General features: G+C 43.1%; 2 protein-coding genes across 2 annotated transcripts; one reads left to right on the forward strand and one right to left on the reverse strand.

Moving 5' to 3' along the window:
* Positions 1–9,297: 9,297 nt before the first annotated feature.
* LOC130293197 (uncharacterized) lies at positions 9,298–12,168 on the reverse strand. The gene is made up of 3 exons (XM_056541699.1): positions 10,669–12,168; positions 10,135–10,267; positions 9,298–9,616 (listed from the first exon to the last, which is right to left on the reverse strand). Exons 1-2 carry the CDS (start codon positions 12,166–12,168, stop codon positions 10,211–10,213), a joined length of 1,557 nt encoding a protein of 518 aa, XP_056397674.1. The 3' UTR covers positions 9,298–9,616; positions 10,135–10,210.
* On the forward strand, positions 12,169–14,422 carry LOC130293541 (uncharacterized). Its single transcript, XM_056542350.1, has 3 exons — positions 12,169–13,051; positions 13,453–13,585; positions 14,104–14,422. Exons 1-2 carry the CDS (start codon positions 12,368–12,370, stop codon positions 13,507–13,509), a joined length of 741 nt encoding a protein of 246 aa, XP_056398325.1. The 5' UTR covers positions 12,169–12,367; the 3' UTR covers positions 13,510–13,585; positions 14,104–14,422.
* The last annotated feature ends 920 nt before the right edge of the window (positions 14,423–15,342 follow it).

The raw sequence follows: 15,342 nt of genomic DNA on the forward strand, positions 1-15,342 counted from the left end.
ATCGTTTTTAAACCTCACTTTTTTTCCACTCTGTATACACCTTGCCTGACAAAGGGTACGTCCCGGGCCAGAAATGCGTTGCTTGTGTTTTATTCAATAAACCATTTAAAGGAGTACTCCAGCGCAACATAACTTATCCCCTATCCAAAGGATAGGAGATAAGTTATAGATCGCAGGGAGTCCGAGTGCTGGGGCCCCCGGGATCTCCTGGACGGGGCCGCAGCAGTCTGCAGGAAGTGCAGTTTTGTCCCCAGCAGAAAGCCGCAACAGACACGCCCCCTCCATGTATCTCTGTATGCCCCCTTTCCAACATAATGCCGCGCCCCCCCCCGTCCAGGAGATCCCGGGAGCCCCCAGTGCTCGGACCCACGCGATCTATAACTTATTCTTCGGATAGGGGATCGGTTATATTGCACTACAGATCTCCTTTAAGGATTATACCAGATGTTGTAGTCCTACTGCTTTCCTTAGACCAGCACCAAGAACGGTCAATTTTCTTTGCCTTTTGAGTAGCTACAGACCGGGGGAGTTGTCTTCACTACCGGAGGACCATGGCTGCAGGTCTTTACTTTCTACATACACTTATAGGTGTTGTGCTCTTAGCGCAACCATGCTCGGTACGTGGATTTTCACTGACCACCCTATAAATTCTCATGAATGTACTTTACTAGGGGCGTAAGTCCCTTTTTCTTTTTTTGCGTGTGGCAGATCCATAGGAAAGGATGCATCATAAAGTACATGATTGTTTTTTTTGTTGTTTTTTTTTCAAAAATGTGTACTGTATCGCACCTATGAACATGAATCTTCATAAGTATACAAGAACATTATAGAATGAGCGTAAAACATATCTGGTCTTCCCTCCCCTCTTCTGTGTCAGTGTCTCTATCGCACATCACAAGGTCATATAAGGTCAAATGCATGGATCACTTCATATAGCTAAAAGGATAAATACAGAAATATGGCCCATAATTGTTTCAGTATAACCATATGGGGTCCAACTGTTGAAGCAAAAATGTATAAATGCATCCCATAAACACATCCTCAACTGTTCAGTGCTATTGAAGATGAAGAAGAAAAAAAAAATTATATATATTATTTCTTTTTTTTGGTGGGGTGCACTTGGTATGGAAAAGTTAATGGGGTACTCCTCCCCTAGACATTTTATCCCTTAACCAAAGGATAGGAAATAAGATGTCTGATCATGGTTGTCCTGGCGCTGGGACCCCTCTGCAATTCGGCATCATAAACAGTATGTTTAAAATGCTGGGTTCCCACGGCAAGAGACGTGACATCTGTCATAACAAGCGCTCTGGTCTCGCACCCTGACCCTGAGCACCTGCCGTCTCCCGCTACCGCTGGGACCATGATTTGCATCGTGGCCCGTTGCCTACCTCCTGCTGCCCGGCTCTCTGCTTCCCCATGCTCTCGGCACCTTCTCTAGATTTAAAGGGCCAGCACTCCACTAATTGGTGTCTGGTCCATCTCATACATTATTTATGCCAGCTCCTCCCCCACTTCCCTGCTGGATCTTCAGTGCTCCTAGTCTGATATTAAGCATTCCTTTTGCCTGTTTGTCTCTTCCTGTGTATCCAGACCTTCCTGCTACGTTCTTTGACTACGCACCTTTGCCGCCTGCCTATACCTCCTGCTAAGTTTGACTACGCTTCTGCCTCATCCTCTGGTACCTTGTCTTGATCAGCTACCTGTGTGGTCAAGCCGTTTCGGGGGTAGCGACCAGGGTGTCACCTGCCACAGCAAGCCCCTCCTGCCTTGTGGAGGGCTCTGGTGAAAACCAGTGGCACCTTTGACTCCACTCCCCGATACGGTCCGAGTCATTGCCACACAGGTTAGTAGGATCCAAATCCAGCATCCTAACAGCAACCTCTGCCTATACTGTGCCAGTGCAGATAATTTCCTTAGAGATTGTTCTCTGCATCCACAGTCACAGGGAAACGCTCGCACCTAGGGTTTGTAGGAGAGGCCTGCCTAGGTGTGAATACCTCCTCTCCACGATTGAATTTGACAGTCCAGCTGTCTCTACCCTCCAAAGAGAGGGTCCATTCTGGCCTTCCTGGACTCTGGTTCTGCGGGGAACTTTATAGATGACTCATTAGTGCATATGTATCGTCTGCCAGTAACTCACCTTCTGAAGCCTTTGTACATCTCTTAGGTCAACTGAAGACTGTACTATCTTATTCCGCACAGAACCCTTGTCTATGCAAGTTGGAGTTCTGCATAAGGAAAAATTGTCCTATGTACTTCCACATTGTACCTCCACTCTTCTACTAGGCCTTCTCTGGGTACAACTATATGCTCCGCATCTTGACTGGAAGACTGGAGAAGTACTTCATTGCGGAACTTACTGCTATAACAACTGTTTCCATACCCTTCCGTCCAAGTTGGTGTCTCCTTCCACCCCTCTGCCTGGTCTGCCGTCTTTTTTTCAGGATTTTGCTGATGTCAGGCAATTTGTAAGCTCCCTACCTTCCTATACCCATGACACTTTGGACCTATTGGGTAAACTTGAAGATCTTACAATAGAAGGGGAGACTCTATTGGCCTCAATCGATGTTGAGGCCTTATATTCCTCGATTCCACATTCTGTGGGGCTTAGAGCGGTATCCCACTTTCTGTCATCTCGTGGCCTCCAACATCAGTTACACAATCAATTTATCTTGGATCTCCTCTCCTATATGCTCACCCACAACTATTTCTTATTTAAGGGGCGGTACTTCCACCAGCTTAGGGGCACTGAGATGGGGAGCCCCTGTGCCCCATCGTATGCAGATATATTGACGACATTCTGGTCCTGTGGTCAGATATTAAGGAAAACTTAGAGAGTTTTGTATGTCACCTAAATCAGAATCAGATTGGACTGACTTTTACTTATGAAATCCAGGAACAGAAGTTAGCGTTCCTGGATGTTATGATCAGCAAAAACCCACGAGGTAGTCTAGACACCACAGTGTTTAGAAAGTCGACAGCCATGAACAGCCTCCTGAGATGGGAGAGCTGCAACCCGGTGCCGCGGGGGCAGTATCTCCGTCTCAGGAGGAACTGTTCAACTAGGGAGGAATTCCAACATCAGGCGAGAGATTTGAGAAATCAGTTCCTACAACGCGGCTACCCAGATTATATCCTTAGGAAAGCCTACAAATATGCCTTATCCCAAGATAGGACATCCCTCTTAGTACCAAGATCCAAAAAAGAGGAGAATGGGTTTACATGTATAATAGAGTCCTTCAGTAATATGTCCCAGGAGGTGAGAACTGTTACAGAGTGGCACTGGGACATATTAAAGATGGACCCCGATCTTAGAGAGGTGGTAGGCCCAAAACCACTAATTACATACCGTAAAGGTCAAAGTGTGTGTGACAAATTAGTTCATAGTCACCTTTTACTACAGTTGCACAAACTTGGCTGAGTACGGGAAGATGTGTAGGATGTCATCAATGCGGCCATTGCCGTGCATGTGCCTGTGTACTTAAAACTAAAACTTTTGAGGATACTATGTCTGGCACACAAATTTCTATTGAACATTTTGTGAATTGAAGCTCGAAAGGGGTTATATATTTGGCCATCTGTAGTTGTGGAAAGAGGTATGTGGGAAAAACAATACGGGAGTTTAGATGTAGAGTGTTGGAGCATGTAGGAGATGTACGCAATAACAGGAATACCCCGGTAGCAGTTCACATCAACTTGATACATAATGGTGACACATCGGTAATAAAATTAATTGGCATAGATCTGGTCAAACCATCACAGAGTGGTGGAGATTGGGATAGATTCATACTGCAACGAGAGTGCAGATGGATCTATAGATTGCAGACCATGGCCCCAGTTGTCCTATACATGTTTAATTTAATGAACTATAGAGGAATAGGCTCACTGTTCACATTTCCCAGAGGTGGTATCATGAGGCAGCTAGGGGAGACCCTAGTGGGTCTTTTTTCTAGAAACCACCTCTATAGCTAGGGACAATTAGGGCCTAATAGGAGGTTCCTGTGAATCCGGTACCGCCCTTATAAGGGCGTCCATGCCGCTTAGGTATAGGGATTACAGGATAGGTCCTTTTAGGGTCCAACTAGGCCTCCCTAGGCCCCATTTACAACCCCCCCCCCCCTTAGGGCACCCCAGCCCCCTATATTATATGAAGTGAGCCGTAATTTTTCTATGCCATCTCTGTATTTAACACTGGAACATTGTATTTTTTATATTGTTGATCGACTTTTTTTTTTATCAACATCATGATAGGTTATGAGTACTATTGCTGATGTGTCACCATGTATATGACAGGGACCCTACTACACGCCCAACGTGAATATCTAAGATTGACAAATACCTCTTTTCCCAGTGCATCTGTCTAATTGTTGCCCCGTTACTCCATTCCCTATGGGGGAACAGCTTTAGGAAAATATTTTGAGGTTAAATCAATATTTTATTATATATATATATATATATTTTTTTTATACATATAATTTTTATTTCAGTAAGAGACATTAGTATACATTTTTATAGGCTGCTTTGTGCAAGAGAAACATATTGAATGCTTCACTAATGTCCCACCCTGGGACTCAAACACGTGGTGGTCTCCCATCCACTGTGCTGCCGAGACAGTCCTGCTTAGCTTACTGTTTAACCCCTTAAGGACCCAGCCATTTTACACCTTAGGACCCGGCCATTTTTTGCACATCTGACCACTGTCATTTTAAACATTAATAACTAATGCTTTTAGTTATCATTCTGATTCCGAGATTGTTTTTCGTGACATATTCTACTTTAACATAGTGGTAAAATTTTTTGGTAACTTGCATCCTTTCTTGGTGAAAAATCAAAAAATTTTATGAAAAATTTGAAAATGTTGCATTTTCCTAACTTTGAAGCTCTCTGCTTGTAAGGAAAATGGATATTCCAAATAATTTTGTTTTATTCACGTGTACAATATGTCCACTTTATGTTTGCATCATAAAATTGACAAGTTTTTACTTTTGGAAGACACCAGAGGGCTTCAAAGTTCAGCAGCAATTTTCACATTTTTCTAAAAATTTCACATTTTTGCAAGGGTTAATAGCAGAAAATACCCCCACAATTTGAAACCCCATCTCTTCTGAGTATGGAGGTACCCCATAAGTTGACCTGAAGCGCACTTCGGGCAAACTACAATGCTCAAAAGAGAAGGAGTCATATTTGGCTTTTTGAGAGCAAATTTTGCTCAGGGGGCATGTCGCATTTAGGACGCCCCTATGGTGCCAGGACAGCAAAATAACCCCCACATGGCATACCATTTTGGAAACTAGACCCCTTGAGGAACGTAACAAGGGGTACAGTGAGCATTTACCCCCCACCCCACTGGTGTCTGTCAGATCTTTGGAACAGTGGGCTGTACAACATTTTTAATTTGCACAGCCCACTGTTCCAGAGATCTGTCAGACACCAGTGGGGTGTAAATTCTCACTGCACCCTCATTACATTCCGTGAGGGTTGTAGTTTCCGAAATGGGGTCACATGTGGGGTTTTGTTTTTTTTGCGTTTGTCAAAACCGCTGTAACAATCAGCCACCCCTGTGCACATCACCTCAAATGTACAAGGTGCACTCTCCCTTCTGGGCCTTGTTGTGCGCCCCCAGAGCACTTTGCGCCCACATATGGGGTATCTCTGTAGTCGGGAGAAATTGCATTACAAATTTTGGGGGGCTTTTTACCCTTTTACCTCTTGTCAAAATGAAAAGTATAGGGCAACACCAGCATGTTAGTGTAAAAAATTTATTTTTTTACACTAACATGCTGGTGTAGACCCCAACTTCACCTTTTCAGAAGGGGTGAAAGGAGAAAAAGCCCCCCAAAATTTGTTAGGCAATTTCTCCCGAGTACGGCGATACCCCATATGTGGCCCTAAACTGTTCCCTTGAAATACGACGGCTCCAAAGTGAGAGCGCCATGTACATTTGAGGCCTGAATTAGGGATTTGCATAGGGGTGGACATAGGGGTATTCTACGCCAGTGATTCCCAAACAGGGTGCCTCTAGCTGTTGCAAAACTCCCAGCATGCTTGGACAGTCAACGGCTGTCTGGCAATACTGGGAGTTGTTGTTTTGCAACAGCTGGAGGCTCCATTTTGAAAACAGTGGCGTACCAGACGTTTTTCATTTTTATTGGGGAGGGGGGCTGTGTAGGGGTATGTGTATATGTAGTGTTTTTTACTTTTTATTTTATGTTGTGTTCGTGTAGAGTAGTGTTTTTAGGGTACAGTCACACGGGCGGGGGATTACAGCGAGTTTCCCACTGCGAGTTTGAGCTGCCGCGCAAAATTTACTGCATCGCAAACTTGCAGCCTGATACTCACTGTAAGCCCCTGCCCGTGTGAATTTACCCTGTACATTCACGGGGGGGGGGATCTCCAGCTGTTGCAAAACTACAACTCACCTGTCGCCGCCGCCGCAGCCTTCATCGCTGGGATCCGGGTCTTCAGGGACGAGGTAAGTAGGTAAGTACCGGGGCCGGGCCCCAGCACTCCCCCATCCCCCGGCGCGTACTCCGGTCTTCCTCCCTTCCTCTCCGGACTTCCAGGGGCCGGGCAGGGCGGGAGGAAGTAACCGCCCCCCCCCCCCCTGCGATTGGTCCGTTAGCTAACCGACAAATCACAGGGGATAGCCTTCAGCATGGTCCTGGCTGTCTGTGACAACCGGGATCATGCAAAATTACCGGGCGGTCGGTTCCCAGAGACCCGATCAGCCCGGTATCGCCGCAGATCGCAGGGGCGATTTCCCTCGCGATTTGCGATGATCGCCGACATGGGGGGCCTACATGGCCCCCCTCAGTGTTTGCCCTGGATCCCTGCTGAAGGATTTCAACAGGGATCCGCTTCCGATCTCCGCCAGGTGAGCGGCGGAGACCAGGAAAAGACCATGACGTATGCATATGTCATGGGTCCTTAAGATCCAGGGTGTGATGACGTATGCATATTTCATGGGTCCATAAGGGGTTAACATGCCGTGAGATCCCCTTGGACCACAATAGAGTTAATGCACTGGTCATAGTTCCCTATACCATTAAATAAGGGAGGACTCAATATTCACGAATATGCGCATAGATTTTCGCATATGCGCATACAATTTAGCATATTAAAAAAAAACTAATATTCATAATTACGATTATATATTACTATATTCGCAATATTCGCAAATTCGCGAATATGCGATATTGGCAATTAAAATTCGAATTGCGAATATTCGCGAGCAACACTAGAATTTACCTTTTGTCTGTTCAAGAAACCCAGGTGATGTCTAACTATAAACAAGAAAATCTAAGAAAGGTTTTATCAGAAAGTCATCCTCTCCTGCTGTGCTGGAGCCGGATTTTTCTTCATGGAGAAAAAAGACGGATCCTTGCATTGACTACCGCGGCCTGAATAAAATTACTGAAAAAAATTTACAGTTTTTTTAGTTATTTGATCGTCAATGTGGTACTAGGATTTTCTCCAAACTCGACCTACAAGGGGACTATAGTTTGATTCGCATCCGTGAAGGGGATGAATGGAAGACTGCGTTCAACACTCATTATGGACATTTCGAGTATCTTGTGACGCCATTCAGGCTTTGTAATGCTCCAGCAGTCTTCCAGGAGTTCGTCAATGACATTTTTCGTGACCTTCTATACTCCTGTGTCGTTGTCTACTTGCACAACATACTCATCTATTCGCTCAATATCCAGTCTCATCGACTTCATCTCTGCCATGTATTACAGCATCTCTGAGAAAATCATATCTATGCTAAACTTGAAAAGTGTACCTTTGAAAAAAACAGCCTTCCATTCCTGGGGTATATTTTCACCAGTCAAGGTCTTCAAATGGTTCCTAACAAGTTGTCCAAAGTTCTGGATTGGCCACGCCCCACTGGTTTGAAAGCTATTCAGCACTTTGCTAATTACTATCGGCAGTTTATTTCTCACTACTCCACCTTGGTTGTTCCCATCGTTTCGCTTACCAAGAAGACTGCTAATCCTGGACTCCAGAGGCTGGAGAAGCTTTCAAACAGTTAAAGTGCACCTTCACTTCTGCTACTGCTTTATCTAGACCCGATCCCAGCAAGCCATTTATCTTAGAAGTAGATGCTTCTTCAGTTGGAGCAGGTGCAGTCTTCTAAAGGAAGAACTGTAACCTGCTGATTAGTCTCAAAGACCTTCTCCCCTGTGTAGAGAAATTATGCTATCGGAGATCGTGAGCTCTTGGACATAAAGTTGGCCTTAGAAGAATGGTTAGGTAAACCAATAAATTGAGGCCAAAAACAAATAAGGTATAAACCACTGTTCGGTGCCCAAAGATACTAGAAAGCCTATATAGATGCACCAAACTGACACAATATTATGAGTAAATATAAATCTTTATTATAATCAAATAGGATAAAACATGATAAAAAATCAGCAGCAGTTAGAAAGAAAACGACTCCGAACACAGATATTAAATAATGTCCAATAGGTACATGGAATGGCACATAAGTATAGGTATACAATACTTAATGAAAGGTGGACTAAAAACAAGCCACAATACATGTATATATATAAAGAATGCACCTAGAAGTGCCTAAGTAAACCCAGTACACTAATGTAAACAAGAAGGACATATGAAGAAGTATAGCTAGTATAGTATCATTTGTCCAGTGCTATCGGCAGTATGAATACAGGGAGACAAGGATGTTACCCATACATATCTGAGGGGAAACAAACCACCTCAGTGAAAGTTGGAGCATCGGTTGTCCCTGAAAAAAGTTAGATTAAACATGTAAAACTGTCCATGCACCTGGCCAACTGACACCCAGCTATACTTACACAGGTCGGGAGCCTACCCCTACGTCGTTTCGCTCACTCGCTTCCTCAGGGAGTGTCATATGGAGGGTAAACGGAAGTATATATATATGATAACGACCAATCAAACAAGTTCTATAAGGATTAAATACCTGGTACAGCTGTGCGCGCTGTAAGCGTGACATACAGTGGTCTGCGCCATCTTGTTTTCAACCGCGCATGCGCACGGCACCACCGGAGTGCGTGCGTATTGACGTCACCACGATGGTAGCGGGCGCACGCGCGGTGAACACAAGAAGCTAGAGCTGGTAAGGGAAAATCCAGCGCATGTGCAGACAGATAGGTAAGCTGCGCGTGCGTGGAGAGGATAGGCCCGTATTTAACGGGCGCATAAAACCAAATAGTGGTAATAAGGGGAGCGCTATATTAAGGACATAGACAACACAAACCACATGTGGTGATGACAAGAATGTGCAAAAGTGCTCGTGCCCAAAATAAAATAAAGTGATCATGCTCGTGAGAGAGTGAAACATAATAAAAACAGAGTCAAATGTAAATGGTATCACTTAATGAGGAATAAATTTGTAAAAAATGACACATAAATATATAATGAATAAAGTGCATGTGTGCATATGCAAATATATGCATGTAGGTGTATCCATGTTGAGTGTACTTATACATTAATTATGTGTAAAATGAATAGGTGAATGATAAGGTGTGTTACAAAAATATTTATAATAATACAAAATCACAATGTGGTGTTGAGTCGGTGCATATAGTCCCGTGCTGAGCTCAGAATCCGCAGATATGCCAGGTACCTAAGAAGAAAAGGAAAGGAGAAAGAAAAAAGAAGAAAAAACGAAACAGAGAGAAAGAAGGAAAACCAGGGTAAGGATATAGATAAGCCGGAGAACAGAAAGAAGAAAAGAAAAAAGAAAAGAGAAGAGAAGGAAAAAGGGGAAAAGAAGGGGGAAGAAGAGAAAAGAAAAGAAAAGGTAAAAATAAGAAAGAGAAAAGAGGAGAGCAAAAGGAATATAAAACCAATTAGTCCATAAAATCTCAAAAAGTAATAATAAAACCAACCACAGACCAGACGTGGTCAGTACAATATTAAATGGAAAATATATATGAAAATAAAGATGAAAATCAAAATAAATATAAATAAAACTATGGGAAACAACCATGATTACAAGAATGGAGCATAGTTATTGTGCTCATTGAGGCCAAAGGGGATAACAGTTTTTAAATCAAAAATCCACCGGGTTTCCCTTTGTGCCAAAGTACGCTTCCAGTCTCCCCCTCTGGGTCCCACAATCACCCTATCGATTCCTCTTACCTTCAGTAAATGTCCGTTGCATGCATGATGCTCTTTAAAGTGCCTAGCCAATGTCTTGAGTTTAGTGGCATCCTGTTCATTCTTGGCTGCTTCGATGCTCAGAACATGTTCCCTTACTCTTCTCCGTAGCTCCCTAGAGGTCAAACCCACATAAATCAAATTGCAGGGACAGACAGCATAGTAGACAACCCCAGTAGTACAACAATCTATAGCGTGGGTGATTTTATACTTTTTGGACCCTGTGGAGTCCCAAAAGTCTGTGGCCCTTTCAATGTTGGGACAAGCCACACATCCCCCACATGGTTTGCACTCCCATTTGGGGCCCCTTGTTCCAAAAATGCCTTTCATAGATGGTTTTTTATGGTGGCTGTGCACGAGTATATCTTTTAAATTTCTTGCACGTCTATATGTGATAGACGGCTTAGTAGTTAAATACTGTGCAATAACTGGGTCCATTTGCAAAACGGACCAGTGTTTTTGTAGCGCTTTCTGCATTTGTCGCCAGCGTGAGGTATAGTTAGATATATATCTCACCTGGTTATCCGGATTTTTCTGCTTGGGTTGCATCAACAGATTGTTCCTGGGGGTATTCTTTGCTCTTGAATATGCTTTTGATATATCCTGCTGCCTATATCCTCTTTCTTTGAATCGATTTGTGAGGTCCTTAGCCTGTTCTTCAAAGAATGTGTCCGATGAACAAATGCGCTTCATCCTGAGGAATTGACCTACAGGGATGTTGGAGATGAGAGGTTTTGGATGAGAAGATGTCGCGTGTAGAAGGGAGTTTGTGGAGGTCTTTTTACGATATACATTTGATGATATGTATCCATCTGATTCGATGTTGAATAGTACATCCAAAAACTCCATATTTGTACGTCCATATTTATATGTAAGTTTAATGTTATAGTTGTTATTGTTGAGTTGATCCATGAATGATCCTAGCTCGTCAATGGACCCATGCCAGACAAACAGAATATCATCAATAAATCTGCCCCATAGCGACACCTTTTCAATGAGTGCAGGGGGTTCAAGCATGAATATCCTCCTCTCCCACAATCCAAGGAAACAATTTGCATATGAGGGCGCACAAGCCGCCCCCATAGCAGTTCCCTGGATTTGTAGGTAGAGGAGGTCCCCAAATAAGAAGAAGTTGTGCGTAAGAGCAAATCTCAATAAGTTTAAAATAAACTCACAAGTTTCTGGTTCGAAGTCAGTCATCAAAAGGAACTTCTCCACTGCTTCAAGACCGTCTGCATGGCGAATGGACGTATATAAAGCTTCAACGTCACACGTTACCAGAAGGGCATCTTGATCCAATTGGATGCCATCTAATCGTCTCAGAATGTCCGTTGTGTCTCGTAGGTAGGAAGGTAGGGATTCAACGATGGGTTTGAGAAAATGATCAATGTATCTACAAATGGGTTCAGAGAGAGAGTTATTGCCTGCCACAATTGGGCGACCGGGTGGATTTTCCAATCCTTTGTGGATTTTAGGAAGCAGATACAGTGTGGCTACCGCAGGATGTTCCGGTAGCAGGTATGAAAATTGTTTTTGAGTGATTACACCTTCCTCCACACCCAATTCCAGGATAGCAGCAAGTTCCTGCTTATACTTGGAAAGTGGGTTGAAGGTCAGGCGTTTGTAACATACATTATCCCTTAACTGTCTACTTGCTTCTTTCTCATACATCGATCTGGGCCACAGGACGACGTTGCCACCTTTATCAGATGGTTTTATGACAATGTCGTCCAAGTGGCCCAGGTCGATGAGAGCCCTGCGTTGCACCCTTGTGAGATTGTCAGATGCTCGATTCCTGGGTATACGTTCAAATTCTTTGGTAACCAACTGGACAAAAACGTCTACATAATGGTTCAAAGTGAGTGGAGGGAAGTTTTTAGACTTATAATTCTCATACCTGCTACCGGAACATCCTGCGGTAGCCACACTGTATCTGCTTCCTAAAATCCACAAAGGATTGGAAAATCCACCCGGTCGCCCAATTGTGGCAGGCAATAACTCTCTCTCTGAACCCATTTGTAGATACATTGATCATTTTCTCAAACCCATCGTTGAATCCCTACCTTCCTACCTACGAGACACAACGGACATTCTGAGACGATTAGATGGCATCCAATTGGATCAAGATGCCCTTCTGGTAACGTGTGACGTTGAAGCTTTATATACGTCCATTCGCCATGCAGACGGTCTTGAAGCAGTGGAGAAGTTCCTTTTGATGACTGACTTCGAACCAGAAACTTGTGAGTTTATTTTAAACTTATTGAGATTTGCTCTTACGCACAACTTCTTCTTATTTGGGGACCTCCTCTACCTACAAATCCAGGGAACTGCTATGGGGGCGGCTTGTGCGCCCTCATATGCAAATTGTTTCCTTGGATTGTGGGAGAGGAGGATATTCATGCTTGAACCCCCTGCACTCATTGAAAAGGTGTCGCTATGGGGCAGATTTATTGATGATATTCTGTTTGTCTGGCATGGGTCCATTGACGAGCTAGGATCATTCATGGATCAACTCAACAATAACAACTATAACATTAAACTTACATATAAATATGGACGTACAAATATGGAGTTTTTGGATGTACTATTCAACATCGAATCAGATGGATACATATCATCAAATGTATATCGTAAAAAGACCTCCACAAACTCCCTTCTACACGCGACATCTTCTCATCCAAAACCTCTCATCTCCAACATCCCTGTAGGTCAATTCCTCAGGATGAAGCGCATTTGTTCATCGGACACATTCTTTGAAGAACAGGCTAAGGACCTCACAAATCGATTCAAAGAAAGAGGATATAGGCAGCAGGATATATCAAAAGCATATTCAAGAGCAAAGAATACCCCCAGGAACAATCTGTTGATGCAACCCAAGCAGAAAAATCCGGATAACCAGGTGAGATATATATCTAACTATACCTCACGCTGGCGACAAATGCAGAAAGCGTTACAAAAACACTGGTCCGTTTTGCAAATGGACCCAGTTATTGCACAGTATTTAACTACTAAGCCGTCTATCACATATAGACGTGCAAGAAATTTAAAAGATATACTCGTGCACAGCCACCATAAAAAACCATCTATGAAAGGCATTTTTGGAACAAGGGGCCCCAAATGGGAGTGCAAACCATGTGGGGGATGTGTGGCTTGTCCCAACATTGAAAGGGCCACAGACTTTTGGGACTCCACAGGGTCCAAAAAGTATAAAATCACCCACGCTATAGATTGTTGTACTACTGGGGTTGTCTACTATGCTGTCTGTCCCTGCAATTTGATTTATGTGGGTTTGACCTCTAGGGAGCTACGGAGAAGAGTAAGGGAACATGTTCTGAGCATCGAAGCAGCCAAGAATGAACAGGATGCCACTAAACTCAAGACATTGGCTAGGCACTTTAAAGAGCATCATGCATGCAACGGACATTTACTGAAGGTAAGAGGAATCGATAGGGTGATTGTGGGACCCAGAGGGGGAGACTGGAAGCGTACTTTGGCACAAAGGGAAACCCGGTGGATTTTTGATTTAAAAACTGTTATCCCCTTTGGCCTCAATGAGCACAATAACTATGCTCCATTCTTGTAATCATGGTTGTTTCCCATAGTTTTATTTATATTTATTTTGATTTTCATCTTTATTTTCATATATATTTTCCATTTAATATTGTACTGACCACGTCTGGTCTGTGGTTGGTTTTATTATTACTTTTTGAGATTTTATGGACTAATTGGTTTTATATTCCTTTTGCTCTCCTCTTTTCTCTTTCTTATTTTTACCTTTTCTTTTCTTTTCTCTTCTTCCCCCTTCTTTTCCCCTTTTTCCTTCTCTTCTCTTTTCTTTTTTCCTTTCTTCTTTCTGTTCTCCGGCTTATCTATATCCTTACCCTGGTTTTCCTTCTTTCTCTCTGTTTCGTTTTTTCTTCTTTTTTCTTTCTCCTTTCCTTTTCTTCTTAGGTACCTGGCATATCTGCGGATTCTGAGCTCAGCACGGGACTATATGCACCGACTCAACACCACATTGTGATTTTGTATTATTATAAATATTTTTGTAACACACCTTATCATTCACCTATTCATTTTACACATAATTAATGTATAAGTACACTCAACATGGATACACCTACATGCATATATTTGCATATGCACACATGCACTTTATTCATTATATATTTATGTGTCATTTTTTACAAATTTATTCCTCATTAAGTGATACCATTTACATTTGACTCTGTTTTTATTATGTTTCACTCTCTCACGAGCATGATCACTTTATTTTATTTTGGGCACGAGCACTTTTGCACATTCTTGTCATCACCACATGTGGTTTGTGTTGTCTATGTCCTTAATATAGCGCTCCCCTTATTACCACTATTTGGTTTTATGCGCCCGTTAAATACGGGCCTATCCTCTCCACGCACGCGCAGCTTACCTATCTGTCTGCACATGCGCTGGATTTTCCCTTACCAGCTCTAGCTTCTTGTGTTCACCGCGCGTGCGCCCGCTACCATCGTGGTGACGTCAATACGCACGCACTCCGGTGGTGCCGTGCGCATGCGCGGTTGAAAACAAGATGGCGCAGACCACTGTATGTCACGCTTACAGCGCGCACAGCTGTACCAGGTATTTAATCCTTATAGAACTTGTTTGATTGGTCGTTATCATATATATATACTTCCGTTTACCCTCCATATGACACTCCCTGAGGAAGCGAGTGAGCGAAACGACGTAGGGGTAGGCTCCCGACCTGTGTAAGTATAGCTGGGTGTCAGTTGGCCAGGTGCATGGACAGTTTTACATGTTTAATCTAACTTTTTTCAGGGACAACCGATGCTCCAACTTTCACTGAGGTGGTTTGTTTCCCCTCAGATATGTATGGGTAACATCCTTGTCTCCCTGTATTCATACTGCCGATAGCACTGGACAAATGATACTATACTAGCTATACTTCTTCATATGTCCTTCTTGTTTACATTAGTGTACTGGGTTTACTTAGGCACTTCTAGGTGCATTCTTTATATATATACATGTATTGTGGCTTGTTTTTAGTCCACCTTTCATTAAGTATTGTATACCTATACTTATGTGCCATTCCATGTACCTATTGGACATTATTTAATATCTGTGTTCGGAGTCGTTTTCTTTCTAACTGCTGCTGATTTTTTATCATGTTTTATCCTATTTGATTATAATAAA

This window comes from Hyla sarda, chromosome 10 (assembly GCF_029499605.1).
Source record: "Hyla sarda isolate aHylSar1 chromosome 10, aHylSar1.hap1, whole genome shotgun sequence".
Lineage (NCBI taxonomy): Eukaryota > Metazoa > Chordata > Amphibia > Anura > Hylidae > Hyla > Hyla sarda.